General features: G+C 50.3%; 1 protein-coding gene across 3 annotated transcripts in view; it reads left to right on the forward strand.

Moving 5' to 3' along the window:
* Positions 1 to 7,198: 7,198 nt before the first annotated feature.
* The window catches only part of SFXN5 (sideroflexin 5), a gene marked incomplete at both ends in the record, with an annotated part of 75,398 nt that continues 65,003 nt past the window's right edge, over positions 7,199 to 17,593 (forward strand). The window contains 2 exons of one of the 3 annotated variants that reach the window (XM_079534395.1): positions 7,199 to 7,255; positions 14,975 to 15,043. In XM_079534395.1, the coding sequence (XP_079390521.1) occupies positions 7,199 to 7,255; positions 14,975 to 15,043 (126 nt within the window). Of the gene's footprint in view, positions 7,256 to 14,974; positions 15,044 to 17,593 lie in introns of those variants that run through there. The other 2 variants (XM_079534397.1, XM_079534396.1) reach the window with 2 other exon arrangements.

Consider the following 17,593-nt stretch of genomic DNA (forward strand, 5'->3'; position numbering starts at 1 on the left):
AATGGTTATCTGCTCCTTCCCAACCTAAGCTTATTCCAGCTCTGGCTCCAGGGAACTGTAGGGTGGTGGGCTGTCATCCACCCTATGGGGAGGAGCAGAGCCTTCCTCAGGAAGCAGATGCTTCCTGAGGTTCCTGTCATAACCAAGTAGCATCTTCTCAGGCACTCATCCAATACCAATGCTTTAAGTGGTCCATGAACATCTGGGAGCTGGAAACCAGGCACCTCGCCCTTGTCTTCATCCTGCTACTGCTGCTCTTCTGCCTACACTCTTCCACAGGCTCTTCTCTGAAATGGTGTGCTCTGGCTGATGGACAGCATTAAACTGGCTGACAAAATCGGGGATGCCTAAATTCAGTAAGAGTCTACCAGCACGTTACTGTCCAGTAAGTCTGCTCAGCAGGGCAGCTGGGGAAGGGGCTGCTGCTGCATGCCTCCTTCCCTTCCTGCCCTGTATGTTGCACCCACAAAGGAAGGCTCTGAACAGCTGACTCCTCTTTGTGTCAGTACCTGGTGCAGTAAGAGGCAGTACGCAAAGCCACAGTGCTGCAGTCAGAGGCTGCAAAGACTCAAGCCAACATCACTGCCTGATTGTGAGCTGTGCTGGTTCTTTCTCTGCATGCAGGCAGGGTTGTGATGCTGCCTTAGAGACCCAGCCCGAAACTGAACTCGTAGAGAAGGTCCGGTGATGGTTTGTGCACCATCAGTGCTGCAGGAGATCTTGCACAGCACCCAACCCATCACCAGGTGGGCTGTGCCTGGGATACTCCTGTATGCAGAAACCACAGCTGGATTTTCTGATCAGTATTACACTTCCTCTTTTCTGCACCTGCAAGAATTGCTTTCCACTGGCAGCCCCCTGTAATTGACTTTGTGTTGTCATTATCAATGCAACAGGAAAGCGCCATACAGACCGAAGCTAGTGTGCAAAGAAGGATGTCTGGCTGCCCAGCCACCTCTATGCATGATGTCCCGTTAGGTCAGACATCCACCAAACACAAATGCAAACCACATTCTGTGAAAGCTAGCAATCCAGTAATCAACGTGGATCGCTTTCAAGTCAGTATTCGTGCCAGAACAGCTAAAATTCATTGTATCACACCTCACGCCAGCATCAGGTCTCTGGCAGCTTGGGCCCACCCCTAGAAATGCTAGGCCAGCTCTCTCAGGAGTTGACTGCTTCTTGCTACCTTGGAGTGACTGTATGAAGGCCTCTGTGTTGCTTGATGTAATAGATGGTGCTGGTGTGGGGTTGCTGGGTGCTGCTCCCAGCCACGTTGCAGCACAGCGCAGCTTCCGGTTTGGAGGTGCTGGGGGAGGGCATATAAACCTCTCTTGTGTCAGTATTTTGGCTGGAAGGTGCCCGTGCAGGCAGAGGATCAGCTGGTGTGGGACTTGAGCTGTCTCAGCACGTAGGGCATCTTCTCTCTGCTGCAGATATCCAAAAGTTACAGGATTTATTTTAAACCTTTGTGTTCTTTTCTCCTTCCTTACTTCAACTTAACGCCATGACTGAGAAATTGTGCCTTTTGCAATAGAACAATGCCAGTTCCCTATGAGAAAAGGCTCTGAAATTCAATTCTCAGCTGACACAGCTTGGCCAGCTTCCTGTTCTGCTTGCCTGCTAATTTGAACTAGGTGAGTCTATGTTTTAAAGCAGTCAGCAGAGCCTTCCCATCCCTATGGGCAATTTGTTTTGGTCTTTGACAGAAGTGCTGCGTGGAGAGCTCCGTGATATGGCAGATGTAGATAGAGGAGGTGATAATGAGGGAAGGTGTGGCAGATATTACAAGACCAGATGCAGCTGGATAAAGGCACTATTGGGTCACACTCAAAGCCTGAGGCTGACAGAAGTAAGAGGTATCAGCTTAAAAGGAGATTTGGCATCTCTGCTAGTGACAATATTTGGTCATGTCTAGCTTGCAGACGGTCGTATTAACAGGAGGATTTGTTATCCTGGAAGATAGCAGCCATGAGCCATTAGTTCCCACCTGTGCTTGTCCCTAATAGGGAACTAATTGGGGTTTTGCACCTCTCTACCTGCATCTTTATGTTCCTCCTCCCTCTGTGTGTCTCAGATGAAAGGAACTTCAATTTCTGGTGTGAGATGTGTGTCCTGCAGTGGCCATCCTGGCTCGCTGCTGCCTGACAATCAGCTGTTTCCTTGGGTTTCAGTGACAGGCATTACAGGTGCTCCCCACACACAAGTGCCAGTGCTTGTAGCTCACTACACCTCCCCATCTCTCCTCCTCCTCTTCCATTGCATCTAACCGCCTCCGTATGCCCCTCTCTGCCTTAGGCGGCTCTGCCTCTTCTCCCAAAGCTTGAATGTTTTGCACTTTATATCTTCAAGTTGATCTCAGAGCTCCAGAGGGCCGTGTCAGGATCCCTTCAGCAATACGTGCTTCTTTCTGCCGCCTGCAGCTCACGGGGCTATGGAGAGAAGCAAGTGGTGGGGAGCCAAGGCTGCCGTCACGTTTCGCGTCTGTCAGAGCGTTTGGAAGTCCAGAGGTACCTATAAATGTTTAGGAGAAGGCATCTGAAAGGTGCTTTTGTCTTTTCTTTGTTTCTCCACCTCACTATTCCGAGAATGTTCCCCTCCCCACCCTCCCCAGTTTTTATTCTCTGCGGTAAAGCAAGCGTTTTACACCACTCACAGTGCTGTAGCCAGAGTGTGTAACCAGAGGACTTAGCTGCTTTGAAGAATAACTGGGGGAAATGTTGTCGAGTTACGTTCCAAATCCATGCTTAGTGATTATCTTCCAAAGGGAGGTGAGCAGCACTGCTCTCTGTGCAGGGCAGCACCCAGAGCTGCGCTGCTCTGTGCAGAATGAGCAGACTGAAGGACGTGAAGGAAGCTGCCTGGGCCAGCAGCAGCTTTTGGTGGGTTCCGTTTTAAACACAGCCACAGCAATAATTCTGTCTTTTGCCTTTTCCATCCTTATGTGTCCTTCTCTTTCCACGTTCAGGCTGTTTGGGTTTTCTGCAGGGCACTGTTGCTCTCATTTGCTCTGCTTTTGTTGTCAGCCCGCAACTGGCTTTCTTGCTGTTAAAGAACTCTGGCCAAGTGATTGATTTTTTTGTCTTTGCTGCCTCTTCTGTCCCAAAAAGATGGGACAGAAGAGCAGCTGAGGTATATCCTTAAACTGGAACAAACCTGAAGGGATGTGGATGCCGAAGTGTGATGTAGACCCAGCCATATGCCTTGTCTGTGAAGGAACAGCTGTGTCATAAACGTGGGGTGGAAAACCACCCCAAAACCAGAGAGCTCAGTGTTTGGGGGTTTTGGAGTTGTTGATTCCCTGTACTTCGCGTACGCGGGAGGTGGGTTCTGTGTGTTTCATGTTTTAATAGTTTGCAACTAATGTTTATAAAGAGAGCTTGTTATTTACATTTTAAGCACTTTAAAAAAAAAATAATAAAAGTTGTTCAAGCTGTTCCTAGATACTTCTGATTTATTGACAACAGCGTCTGTGCTGATAGCACTTGGACAGTGAGTGACATTTATCTGTTTATTTTCTGAAGGAGGATGACGGTGCCCAACTTCTCCACGCTGATACATACCATTATTAGTCCCAAAGCACCCGCTGCCACGCGGGGGCTCTGGGGGTGTTGTTGCTGCAGGATGAGCTTGAGTTCATCTCTGAATATCGCCCCTGCATGAGCTGAGGGGTGTGAGCCCCTGCAAGCTTTCTTGCGTGTGCCACAGAGCTGCCCTGGGGGTTCAGGTCTGCAGCTCCATTGTTCGCTCCTGGCTTGGCCCTTCGGTACTGTGAGCAGAAAAGTTGTGATTGCATTCCTGAGGATTTGTGGGGAAAACAGCAGCTGAGGAGAGGACAGAGCCCCTGACCGTGTGGTGCTGGGGGAGAAAAGAGAGCTCACGTTGCATCGGAGGCACCGCACAGCTCAGAGCCTCGGGTGCACAGGGAGGCAGCACGGCTTTGCGCCATGCTTTTACCCGCTCCTCTGGGGTACTGGGTGCTTATGTTTCTTTGCTTGGCAGAGGGTTGATCCGCAGCCCAGACCTTTGCCTCTAGCTTCTCTGCCCTAATCCCACCCACCTGTTTTATCACTCAGCTGTTTGCCTTCTCAAAGTCTGCTTTTTTTTTTTTTTTCTCCTTCATTCATGCCTTTTCCTTCAGGAAAAAAAATAAATTAACTCCCCTTAAGCTTTGGTAAATGACTTTGCTGTCAGTGACAGGAGAGTTGTGTTAGCTCTAATCCCAGTTTGTTTTTCCTCCTGCCAGACCACAAGCCGTTACGTAGCTCAGCACCTGTCCAGGGATCATGTTAGCCCTGGGAGCCGAGGAAATGCTCAGCACGGCGCTGTGCGGGGTCAGGGCAATGAGCTGCGACCCCTGAAAGGCTGTGCTGAGTAAAGGCAGCCTGAAATGATGAGGTTAGATGGGGTTCCGCAGATGGTGGAGCGCACGGAGCAGAGTGGCTGTAATTAGAAGGTGGGGTTGTTGGAGGCTGTCAAGTCCAAAAAAAAAAAGAGATTTTTAAGGCTTTAGTGCTGCTGAAACTGTCAGGATGATGCTGAATCTCTGCCTGCTTGAAAGCTTCAACGTTGAGTTGGGACTTATGCAAATAAGCCTCATTCCTACAGGAATCATAGAATTATACAGCCACAGAATCACAAAGATTGGAAAAGAGCGCAAAACTCACCAAGTCCAACCGTCAGCCCAAAGAAGAAGAGCTGGCTGGGTTTGTTGTTTGAAGCCTGAGTTGTGCAGCCCGACGCAAGTTTTCTTCAAATCTGGCTTTGCAGATGGAAGCCGACAAGAAGCGTTCGTGCAACTTTCTCCCAGAGCCAGCAGGCAGCCCAGCTCCGCACCCAGCTGTCACGTGCGAGGCGGCCGTCAGACCCCAAATCTCACTTGGGTTCCAGACAAGTTTGCTCTGTAGCTGAAGGTTTTGTTCCTCCCCCTGCCAAAATGGAAATAAATACCAATATTGAGTTAACAGTTGCTGATCTAGGGAAGGAACCCTCCCCCCCCCCTCCCCCCTCCTCTCTTCCCCATGCCACTGAAACGCGACTTGTCAGTCTGAATGGATCTGGTTAGATTGATATCAGCCAAAGAATTGATATTCTTTCTGGTATTTAACCAAAAAAGTGATAGTCTTATGTCACTCCAAATGTGGTTTTAGATAAACAGATTCTCTCCCCTCTGTTGTTACAAAACATTTAGTGTGTCAACATTAGGGATCGTATCAATTATCTGGCTCGAACAGCAATGGGAGGGAGGGGGGTTTCCCTGGTATAGAAATGGAGAGATTTGGGTTATAAACCATACTTACTGCAGAGCCCTAATGCTTTTCATAGAATCATAGAATGGCCTGGGTTGAAAAGGACCACAATGATCACATGTTTTCAACCCCCTGCTATGTGCAGGGTCACCAACCAGCAGCCCAGGCTGCCCAGAGCCACATCCAGCCTGGCCTTGTATGCCTGCAGGGATCCACATCCTCCTTGGGGCATCCACAGCCTCCTTGGGCAACCTGTTCAGTGCCTCACCACCCTCTGGGTAAAAAACTTCCTCCTCATATCCAACCTAAACCTCCCCTGTCTCAGTTTAAAACCATTCCCCCTTGTCCTATCGCTATCCACCCTCATAAATAGCTGTTCCTCTTCCTGTTTTTATGCTCCCTTCAAGTACTGGAAAGCCACAATGAGGTCTCCCCAGAGCTTTCTCTTCTCCAAGCTAAACGAGCCCAGTTCCCTCACCTTTCCTGAGTTTAACTTTTCTGAAGCACAGGATGAAACCTTTAGAAAAGGATAAGTTGCCTTATGAAATATCACTTGTAGCAACAGGATGTTTTTCCCCTTTTAAGATGGTGTTAGGGCTCCGAGCAGGGTTAGACCCTGGCCAAAGAAAAGCAGACCCTAATGACTTATTGTTCTTTGAGATAAGGGGGACGTCACACCACGAGGAGGGGGTGAGAAGGGCAGCAGTGTCTTGTGGGGTCAGGAGGCTTAAGCCCCATGGAAGCTCGTAGACGACATGTGCTCAGCCTGCACTGCAACTGGACTTAATTAAAAGAAGCAAACCATTAACTCTGAGGACAAGGTACGAGGGCAGCAGGGGGTACAAGTCCAGTCAGCAGAACTGCTTGTGGGAGTGGGGCTTTGCTCACCGTGAGGGATTGAGTGCTCCCTCAGCCCAAGTCAGGATGTCTGCCTGAGGGTAGGAGTGCCCTACAGGGGGACGTGGTCAGCGGGCATAGTGGGGTTGGGTTGGGGTTGGGTTTGGTGATCTTAGAGGTCTTTTCCAACTGATTCCATGATTGTATGCTTCTCCCTGTCCGTTCCTGGGAGGCACATGTTTGTGCCGTCACACAGTGATGCAGAGAAGGGGAGGTGATGCTGGATGCCGTGAGCTCTTGTTGGTTGGAAGGAACGACATGATTGTAATGGTTAAAAGCAATTGTTAACTGCCCGTCAGCGTAAAAAGATGTATTTCCACGAGGAAAAGATGAAACACGAGGGTTTTAGGAGCTTTCAGCTTGCTGTGGTCATTTGTACAGAGCTAACGTGAATGTTGCTGTCTGTCACATTCCTTCACTGCCCTGTGCCTTATGGCAGTTCCGTCACAGAAACAACAGCATTCGGGTAGAAAAAAGGAGGAACACTGAGGTGAATGAGTCAGAAACATGAACTGCGAGTGAGATACATATATGCTTTTAGGGAAATAAGAAGATGTTGCTGCCAGGGAGACATGGTGTGTTGCCTCTGATACTCTCGTTAGTTGCTAAATTCAACCGTTCTTTCTCAGAAAGCGTGGAAGGCGATGGAAGCTGATGAGACTGGAGAAGGGCACGCTGTGTATATCCAAACCCGACGGCTGCTCTGAGGGCCCCATGCTGCCCCTGTGTCCTGGCCCTCTCCCCTCAGGGCTTCCCCTCAGCTTCCCGCCAAACTACCCCCCCCATCGTGCCCCGCGCGCCGCCCCCCTGAGGACTCCATCTCCCATGCTGCCCCTCGCCGCCGCGCGCTCCCATTGGCCGGCGGGAGCGGGCCGCCTATCCCAGCGTCCCTTTCGCCGCCGGCAGCGCAGACTTCGGGTGAGCACTACATTTCCCATCGTGCCCGGCGGGAGCTGCGGAGGGCCGTGGCCAATCAGAGAGGCGGTGCCGCAAGGGGCGGGCCCGGCGGCGGGGGAGGCTGTTTAAAGTGGCGCCCGCAGCACGCGAAGGGGATGGCGGAGCCGGCGGACTATCCCCCCTTCCAGCTGGGGAAGCCCCGCTTCGAGCAGGTACCGACGTCGGGAAGGGCACGGGCATGGTGGTGGGAGCGGTCTTTCACGGGAGCGGCGTCGGGCCCCCTCCCCGAGGGATAAGCCCCCAGCCCCCCGCCGCCCCATTTTCACCCCCTTTGCCTCCGGCGCTGCGCTGATTGGTCCGCGCTCTGCCTCCCATTGGCCTACGCCGCTGTCACTCAGAACCACAGCGCCCCGCCTCGCGGCGGCTCCCGCGGCGGGCAGCGATTGGAGCGTCCCGCCGTGCCCCTGTGGCGCTGCGGGGACGGGGGGGCGATGTGAGACTGTGGGGTCGCGGGTTCGAGACCGCGGAGGGTTTGAGGAGTGAGATGAGGGTCCCGGGAGGGGCGCGTGCGTCGAGCTGAAAGGTCGTTACATGGCCCTGGGGGGCAGAACGGGCTGAGTCCGGACCCGGTGGGGTGTCTGCGAGCCCAAGGTTGTGTGGAGGTGACCGGGGTGGGGTTGCTGGGCCACTTGGAGTTGGTGCACAATGCAGTAATTAGCCTCGATTTAAAAGAAAAAGCGTGGAAGATCTGTGGTGGTTTTGTGCTGAGGAATGTGGTGTTGCCATAAGCGGTGGTTCTGGGGTTGCTGCAGGATTTGGGGCCTGCTTTGGGCTGAAGTGCGAAGCGGTGGCCATGATGGGGGCCTTGGGGGGCCCCGAATGTCCTTTTGGAGACCTCGAGGTGCTGTTTGGGGACCCCAAGTGGCCTCTGGGGGTCTGGAAGCACCTCCTGGGGATACAGAATGGCCTGGGTTGAAAAGGGCCACAGTGATCATCCAGTTCCAACCCCCTGCTATGTGCAGGGTCACCAACCAGCAGACCAGGCTGCCCAGAGCCACATCCAGCCTGGCCTTGAATGCCTGCAGGGATGGGGCATCCAAAACCTCCTTGGGCAACCTGTTCCAGTGCTTCACCACCCTCTGGGTAAAAAACTTCCTCCTCATATCCAACCTAAACCTCTCCTGTCTCAGTTTAAAACCATTCCCCCTTGTCCTATCGTTATCCACCCTCATAAATAGCTGTTCCTCTTCTTGTTTTTATGCTACCTTCAAGTACTGGAAGGCCGCAATGAGGTCTCCCTGGAGGGGTCTTTTGGGAGGATCTCCAGGGGCATTTTTTGGGGGTCTTGAGATGTCTTTGTTGGACATTATTGCCTCTGTGTTTTTGCCACAAGCTTCTGATACAGCTCTCAAAGTTCCTGCAGCCTCCTTCAGCTGCTCCTGGTGCAGGATGAGGCCGCTGTGAAAAGGAAAGAGCCATCAGAGCTATCAAATCGAGGAGGAGCCGAAGCCTGCTCGCTAATAAGTCCTCCCCCCGCCATTGGGGAAATCTCCAAGGAGACTTTCTTCCCACCATCCACACGAAATCTGCACAGGACCGCTGTGTGCCAACCATCTGACTCGCTAATTGCAGATCCCAGAGCTTGGCTTGACCGAAGCCGCCCATTTGGGTGGTGGAGGAGCCTGGTTATGCTTCCTTCAGAGGACCAAATGTCTGTGCTCTTCCCCATTGACTTATTCCTCATTCCTCCTTAGGGTTCAGGACAGGAGGTGGTGCAGGGACCTCCCCAGAGCCACGGCTGCCCTATAACAAGGGTGTGCCTGCTCGGCTGCACGAACCGAGGGATGCTCAGCCTGGGGAGACAGAGCTTTTTAATAAGGAGAAGAGGAGGAGGAGGAGACGCTACTCCCTTCTAGACACCACAGATGATTCGAGGCACACTTGGCAGCGCGTCAGGCACAGAATCGGTGCATTCTGTTCATTAAGGAGTGACTGTCACTTGTAGCAACGTTTAGAAAATGTTTCGAGGGGTATGGCAGGATGTTAATGATCGTGTACGCGTTCGAGCAGAGCTGTCCTCTCCAGGTGTATTTCCATAGTGTCCCAGGGCTGAGGTTTTCCTGGTGGTGAAAGCACCTTTGAGAACAGGATCCCTCTCCTCTTCAGGGATTTGATTTGGTTCCCATAGTTTTCTTTCTGCCAAGCTGTATATAGGACTGGTGGTAGGGTTGGGTCGCTGGTGCTTGCGTCCTTCTGCCTCCCATCTCTGTAATGATGCCCTTTTTCCTGTTCCATGTCCACAGTGCATTCAGACAGCCCATTTCGGGAGCTGGCAGCTTTTTAGGGTCGTGGAACAAGTGAGGGAGGGCACCTGGCCAGGTCCTGTGGCCTGGTTGCACCATCCTGACCCTCCTCGGATCATGCTGGTATTTATTTACCCATCCTGAAATGTGGTTGGTCAGGAAATCTCCATCTCCAGGGCTGCAGGATAGTGCTGGGAGGAATGTGTGAGTTGCAGAGGAGCTGTGTTAGGCATCTTTGTCCTTGCAGGGAGAAAAGCACAAGGAGAAGTGCTAGCTAGAATGTGCTAGCAACAAGAGGCTTGGTTTGGAGGAGAGGAGGCAATTTCTAAGCTTCAGAGTCTTCAGAGTGACCTCATGTTGTGCCAGGGGAGCTTCAGGTTGGATATTAGGAAAAACTAACTAAACTGGCACGGCTGCCCAGGGGATGGTGGGATCAACATCCCTGGACAAGAACTGTGCAGGTGTGACACTTGGGGACGTGGTCAGTGGGGATGGGTTGGGGTTGGTGATCCTGAAGGTTTTTTCCAGCCTTAATGGTTCTGTGGAAGGAATGGAGCAGTGTTCAGTGATTTGAGGCTCCTGTCCCCAGCACGGCCCTGCAGCTCGTTTCCCTTCTCCCACCTCTTGCTTTGCAGCTCACTTGTTTGTCCTGCTCTTCAGGCAAGTCACATCTGTCAGGTCACATTTCTGGTTTCTTTGCTGGGAGCAGCTTTTGCCTCCCGACAGAAGCAGGTTATTTTTAGGTAAAAGAATAAGGACATTAAGCATGAGAATGCGTGACAAGGGCTTCGTTTTCTGACCGGCAGTTTTAATTTGTTAAGCACAGTTGCTTTTTATTTATTTCTATTTACCATTAGTAGGTTTTGCTGTCTGCTCCCTCCAGAACATCACACTGAAGTTTCTGAAGCTGTGACCCACAGCTCCTGCTTCAATCCAGGCCAAATAAATGCGTGTTTGGAAACTCTAAAGAAGGTGTGGGGTATGGTGGTTCACCAAATAGTGCTGTAAACTGCTGCAGGCTGATAGTGCCAGTTAAACTTTGGGGTTTTTATTGCTGTCAGCTCTCGAAAAAGCACTCTGCAAGCAGGAGGATGTCCCAGATCTTGGATCCTGTAGGGGAAGGAGAGGGAAATAAGGAGGATGAAGCCAACTGCAAGCATCGTGTGCTGCTTGTGGGACTCGGTGGGAGCTGGGGGCTCAATGTGTGGTCATGGGCTCAGAGCTTGCTTATCTCAGAAGTGTCCTGTGAGGATGTTAATGCTGCAAATCGTCGCTGCCTGCTCTCTGTGCACTTTGATCTGGGAATTCAAAAACCCAACGTGTTCACTCCTCCCTGAGTCAACCCGCGCGCCTCCTGTGTCCCAGACAACCCCTGCAATAACATGCAGATAAAGCAGCCCTCGATTAGATATGCCTCTCTGGAGCTTGATGGCTTGCTGATTGCGTGTGTTAATTGCTGAAGGCCTTGACAGGAAGGCCCAGAGCTGCGTTAGAAGGATATTAAATGAACGCAGAAGTTCCTTCTCTGGCTTCCACCTTTCAAGCTGTTTTCTACCGAAAGTGGATGAGCCGCCTCATCCGCTTTGGAGCAGGGATTTCCTAAGGAGGTTACAGGGGGATGTTTAAGGCTGCTTTGCAGCTGCTGTGGCTTTGCTGTACGTGCAGGTCCAGCCCAGTGTGTGGATGCTGCTGGAGAAGATGCTGGCAGGCGCTGCGCGGTGCGAGCTGCCAAACGTGGCTTTCTCAGCCCTGAATTCGGGCTGACCCTGTTTATCCTATGCAGTCGGTTGGGTTCTGCAAACACATGCTTAAAGACGAATTGCAGAGGAGAAAAGGAAATACAGACACCTTTTGGGTTTGGTGTTTATCTGCTAACTTCATCGAATCTGCCAAAAAAGCCATCCGTTGGCTTTTTTACATCTCTGTCAGCCAGGATTGGATTTCAGACGGAGTTTGCGTCGTGTGCTGCGGGGTGTTTTTGCTCAGGGGTTGGGTGGAGAAGCTGAAGGTAAGGCTGGGAGGTGTGCTGGAGTGAACCAACCTGTAGGATCCGTGCTGTAATCCCACAGCCTGCAGCAGCAGAAAGAAGAAGAGCTGCTGCTAGAGGGAGAAGATGAAGATCTGCCTCTTTGCTTTGTGGTTCTCAGGGCATCTGAGCCCTCACCTTTTTCTTCAGATGGCTGAAGGTGCAGGGAAGGGCTCCTGGCCCTTTAACTGACTCAGATTTAGAGTATTAAAGGGCTGTGATTGCACAGCTTAAGCCCAAACTTGTACGTGGGGTGGGCTCCCGGCGTGGAATTGCACAGCATGGCCAGCAGTTGCTCAATGGCTTGTATTTTTTAATATATATTTTCTGTGGTTTAGCTGAAATCTCTTCCTAATTAATTGAGAGCTGACGTAAGCCTGGCTTTTTTTTTTTTTACAATTTCTTTTTTTTTTTTAAACTAGAAAAAAAAAACCCAACCAAGTCTGTGTGCCTTTTGCTCTGGCTTAATTAAATCTTTTTTACAGTCACACTGCAATTAAATGAGTAAAGTTGTGCGTATCTCCTTCCAGTGCTGAGGAATGCCCACCTGCTTTAAATGAAGGTGATTAACCGACTGCTTGCTGGTGGCCATTTACTCCCTGCCCTTTCTCTTCAAATTCCTGGTGTCTTTTTTTTCCTTCTCTGAGCATTTTTGCTGGTGCCCTCTACGTCCTGCATGGCCTGCAGCACATCCAGGCTTGAGCTGGAGCTCATTGCGCTCCCTTGCTCTGTACAAACTGCCGTGGAAGGGAATTAATATTCCCTTCTAGGACTTAGTCTTGCGCGCAGGCTGGTGAGAAGCAGTCCCAAAATAGCCCCGATTAATCACAGGAAAATTGCAGTATTCAGATTTCCTCTGAATAACCGTTTACTACAGCAGATGTTACGGGAATAAAATGGTGAAAGAGATGCAGGATGTGTTTGAGATGTGAAGGTCAAACTCGTGGGTGTGCTGCAAGCTCTATCCATGGCATGAGCACAGTGGCCAGAACTGGAAATAACCCCAGTGAAAGCAACAGTCCCCAATTTTCATTGAAATCTGGGACTGGTTGACTGCTAGGGTTTGGTCTGTCCAGCACAGACTTTGGAAAGAGGTGGATATACTTGGATGTCCCCTTATTCTGTTGGGTGTGGATTGATGGATACTGGGGGGATGGTGTGGTTGGGCATTGGCACAGCTGCCCAGGAATGGTGGGATCACCATCCCTGGAGATGCTCCAGAACAGTGGGGATGTGGCACTGAGGGTCAGTGGGCACGGTGGGATGGGTTGGGGTTGGAATGGCTGCTCTTACAGAGTTCTTTATGATCCTAGGAGTGTTTTTTCCTTCCGAGCAGCTCATGAATAGCAGCAAGGAAAAGCACGTTTGTGTAGTCGTGTTTTCAGACAGCTTCTGCTAATTTGGAAAGAAACGAGAGCCACGGGTGATCTGTCAGGTCTCCTTGCCTTCCGTAGGGGTGCTCTCCGTCTCAATTGAGTTTGTCTGCGCGTCCCTGGTGAGCAGAGCCATCCTGGAGCTGGTGTCAGCCCAGGGAAGAAGCACGTCTGTCTTCACACTGTCTTTCCTTTGAAGTAGTGATGGCAGGGGGATAATTTCTTCATTTTTTTCCCCCCGCTTCTTTTAGAAGTGCAGATGAAAGAAGCAGAAGCTGGAGTGGCCCCGAGTGCCAGCAGGAAAGCGGTCGGTCGTGGAGCAGCCTGCACCATGAAGTGCTCTGTGATGTCTGAGCAAAGGGCGCGTGGGCATTGCAGATCTCTCAAGTGGAGAACTGAATTGAGAGCTGCTCCTGGTTGGTCTATGTAAAACCATAGCGTGGTTGGGTTGGAAGGGACCTCAGAGCCCCCCCAGCCCCATGGGACCCCTGCCATGGGCTGGATGCAAACAGCAACTCAGGTTGCCCTTCCTGTCCATGCATGGGGGGAGCTTTATTCTCAATTTTTCTTGCTCTGGACCTTGGTGTGTAATTTTACTGTGCTATGAGTCAGTGCTATGACCCCACTCTAATGGCCTGGGTTGCAATAGGATGGGTTTGGGCTGCTGAAGCAGAGTGAGTAATCAAAGGAAGGTAGCAACACGCCAAGCTCTCAAACGCTAGAAAGTACCAGAATTAGCGTTAATTAAATCAACGCTAATTAAAAACCACTGGGATTTTTTTTTTTTTTCCCCGTAACTTCTGTGAAGCTATTTTGTTCAGTTGCAGGTTTTTTTTTTTCCCCTTTCATTCTCGTGTAGAACATGGGAAAATAACAGCATGGAGCACAGGAGCAGCTGAGAGCAGGATTGCAAGGCAGGGTGGTGGGGCTGCAGCGCCCCTGGGATCTGCTTCTATGGAGGGGTTTCTGCCTCAGTAAGTCACAGTCTTGGTGGTATTTTCTCTGTGCTTCGTGGATTCAGCAGAGAGAAGCCAGCAGGTTTCATCAAATTACACCAGGCGGTGATTAAATGCCATTCTCACTGCTGCATCCATATTGCCATCCTTTATTTATAGCACTGCAAATACAGAAAGAGTCGTTTGCCTGCTCGTGGCCGTAGAGCAAAAGCAGCCCAGCGTTTGTGAGCACGCAGAGATCGGTGGCTGTGTCCTTTCTGTGCAGTGGGTGCAAATTCTGCTTGGGAAGAGCCAAGAGAAGAAGGTCAGCCACCAGAGTGGGCCGCCACGTGTCCCTTTGTCCTCGCTGATGCTTGGGTGGATGTTGGGGCTGCCCACCTCTGGTGTGAGTGAATGCAGACCTGGGTTGAAACAGTGATGTGCTCTGTGTATTTCAGAGTTTTGTGGTCCAGTGCTTTGGGTTTGCCTACATTCAGTTTTTGATGTTTAGTTTTCTGGTACTGAGTCAGAACTGCTCTGTACTCCTTTGAAGCTGCCCATGACTGCCTGCAGTTTGTTTCACAGCTTCCTCCCTTCCCTTCAGGCAGTTCCCAGCTTTCTGCATCCCTTCCTGGTCTTCCAGCTGCAGTTGCTGCTCCAGGTGAAAGCATGCCCCGTCCCTGCAGGCATTCAAGGCCAGGCTGGATTTGGCTCTGGGCAGCCTGGGCTGCTGGTTGGCGACCCTGCCATAGCAGGGGGTTGAAACTAGATGATCATTGTGGTCCTTTTCAACTCAAGCCATTCTATGATGAAGGTTGAAAAAGACCTCCAAGGTCATCAAGTCCAACCATCAGCCCATCCTCACCATGCCCACTAACAACGTCCTGTCTTTGCTGCAGAGTAGAACACACATATAAGTGCATCAAAGCTCCAGGTGCCTTCCAGGAACATGAAATGTACAGCAGGAACAGGGCTCATTTTGTAGTGTCTGGACTCTGCACCCTCCTGGGAAATGCCAGGCTCTCACCTCTCCTTGTTTTCTGTCCTGTTCCAGACATCTTGGAAACTTGTACTTCAGTGGGTGCAAATAAAAACCATCTCAAACCATAAAGCCTTGATTACTGTAATGGAACCTTAAGGTTCATAGTCCACCTCTCACCCTGTGTTGATGTGGTGATTGGCACAATGGAGCCCAGCCCCCACTCAGCACCTCGTTAACTCTGATAGGCACAAGACACAACACTTGGCTTGTGTTCATCTAACTGAACACGTTTTGTTTTTCCTTCTCTTGCAGACTTCATTTTATGGCAGATTCAGGCACTTCTTGGACATCATCGACCCACGCACTCTCTTTGTTACTGAGGTAATGTCTGTGCTCCTTATTTTCTGTCTAGTTCTCGTTATCCACCTGAGTTGGATTAGAAAGTTTCTCCTATGAACAGCAGGAGGGGCGAAGATGGGTTTGTGATGGATCTGGGTCTCACTGCTGATGGGCTGCCCAGCCCAACCCTATCCATGCCCACTCAGGTCTCTGTTAGCCACCCCTGAGGCTTCTCCCTGTGGATCCACCTGAGCAGCTCTCAGTCAAATCTGCCAGCAGTGTTGGCTTCCCAGGGGGAAAATTCCTATGTGCTTTCATGGAGGGAGAAGAGAAGCACGGGTGAGTAAAGGAGGGAGCAAATCCACTGCTAGGTGGGAGCACGCTGCAGTTTTCAATGGCCTCTCCAGTCCTTTCCCAAGGAAGCTGTGTAATAGTTTTTCCTTCTTTATTATCCTGTTTGTAGCAGGCTTGAGAGTTTCTGGCCCGTTTCCATTTATTGTAGTGATGCTGTCCAGCATCATTGCATATCCCTGCTTTCATAAAACACTGAGCTGATTGTGAGGAACCCCTCAGAAGCAGTATTTCCTCCGGTGATGTTAAATTCTGCCTGCTGCCAGCATGCTTTTTCTTTCCTTACACTGCTGCGGTGACAGCAGTGGGGAAGAGATCTGATGTGACTTATCATCCTTTTTCCCAAATCAGCAAGCTTTTCTCAAAACCATAAGGCTAGAATGTGCCGTGTGGTTCTGAGTACCTTTTGGATGGGTGCCCAGGAGAGCTGCAGGCAGTAAAGCAGCTGTTTTTACAGTATCAGGCTGAAGGTTGTACTTACAGTTGCAAAAGCTCAAGTTCAGATCAAATAGGAGATGGTTTCTCAAGTCACCACCCTGGATACAGAGCTGTGCCTGGGGAGGTGACCTCCTGCCAATAAAACATTGTGATTCCAAATTAGCACCGCTGTGTTGTGATACGTGGGAATGAAAATCCCAGGATCTAGCATGCTCTGCAGGTGCTAGAGCTGCTATTTACCAAGGGTGCAAGCCCTCAGATCAGAATCAAAGCCAGTTAACTGCGTGTTAAAGGCTTGGTGCTGCTGGTACCTGGGCAGAGGTAAAGGGTTAAGAGCAAAGCTGTGGATTTCTGTGTGCAGCCAAAGCCTGTAGTTGTTTCAGTATATTTTGCAGTCTGCAGCATCAAGCAGCTCTGCTTCCAGGATGAAGGCAGGTAGTTTGGATCCTGAAAGATGAACCTTTTTCCCCTGGTATCACAAGAAATAATGCATTTCTTACTTTCTAGGGGCTGAATATCTCACTGAGGAACGTGGTGGGGCTGGGTTGAGGTTGCACTTAGGGATCTTAAAGTTCCTTTCCAACCTGTATGATTTTGTGATTCTGACTCGACTGCATGCTTTTCTACCTTCCTATTGTCCCCGTTTCAAACTGTGAGAAGTTTTTGAGGGGGTTGGTGTGGTTGGTATGGGGCCATCAGCTGGTGTAACTTAGTTCTTTTAGATACCCACTGATGTGCTGCTGCTTCAGAAAATGAGATACAAGAAATGAGGGGAAAAGCAGAGAATGGCAGAATTGTAGGGGTTAAAAGGAAGAAGCTATTCGGGAATCCAGACAGAACATAAGAAAATGAAAGAGATTTGAATCCCTTCTATGGGGTCTAAAGAGCACAGGTTTGAGATCCACGGGTGTTGGAATGGCTTGGTGGCTGTCCAAGGAAGAAAAGCCTCATGCCCATTTTCTTTGGGAGTTTGAATCAATGACAGTTGATGCTTCAACAGAGCTTCCACAGTGCATTCTGTGACGTGTGTGTGGGCTCTTACTCCTAAGGCAACATCTTGACCAACCTGGGGTCATGGGAAGCAGCACAGAGCTGCTGGCTGTGCTCCGCGTGTCTCATCTTGTGCTTTGAGTACTTTGTGTGTGTGCTGGTGTAGCTGAGGAACTGAAGTGGCAAATTAACATCTAGGAGGGGTTTGCTGGAGGAGCAGCTCCTTCCCGTGACAGATGGCTGCAGCTCTCAGGCCCGAGGTTCTTGAGGAACAAACGCGTCGCTAGCGAACGAAACGCAGAGATAAATGAGCCTCTAATGAGAACGGAGGTTAATCCCATGGAAAATGCTGGGAGATGTGATAATATCCTCTTTTCTTCATCTTTTTTTTTTTTTTTAATTGCTGTATGTTGCATCACTGCATCCTACCGGTGGCTGTTTGAGGGAAGGATGAAGCGATTCCTCAGAGGGGGAAGCTAAGTGTAATTAGTATCAATGAGAGTCTTTGCTTAATCGTTTATTTTTTTCCAACAGTTGAACACAGTTAAAAACTTCTTTGTCTTTTAGAGGCTCTCAAACATGAATCCTCAAGGGACGCATGCTAAATACAAGCTTATGGTGTGGCAGTGCCTTGTGTCAGCATAACAGGTAACCTCTGAAGAGGTTTTCTCGTGTGCTCATTCACCTCATGCCTTGCTTTCTAATGAAACAATATTTTTCTGTCTGTGTGGCAGCTGCAGATTTGCAAACTTTTCCAATAAGCAGCAAATGTTGTCATTGCAGAGGTGGAGCCCAACAAGTCCCATTGCTGAG

Source organism: Tetrao urogallus (genome assembly GCF_951394365.1).
Source record: "Tetrao urogallus genome assembly, chromosome: 4".
Lineage (NCBI taxonomy): Eukaryota > Metazoa > Chordata > Aves > Galliformes > Phasianidae > Tetrao > Tetrao urogallus.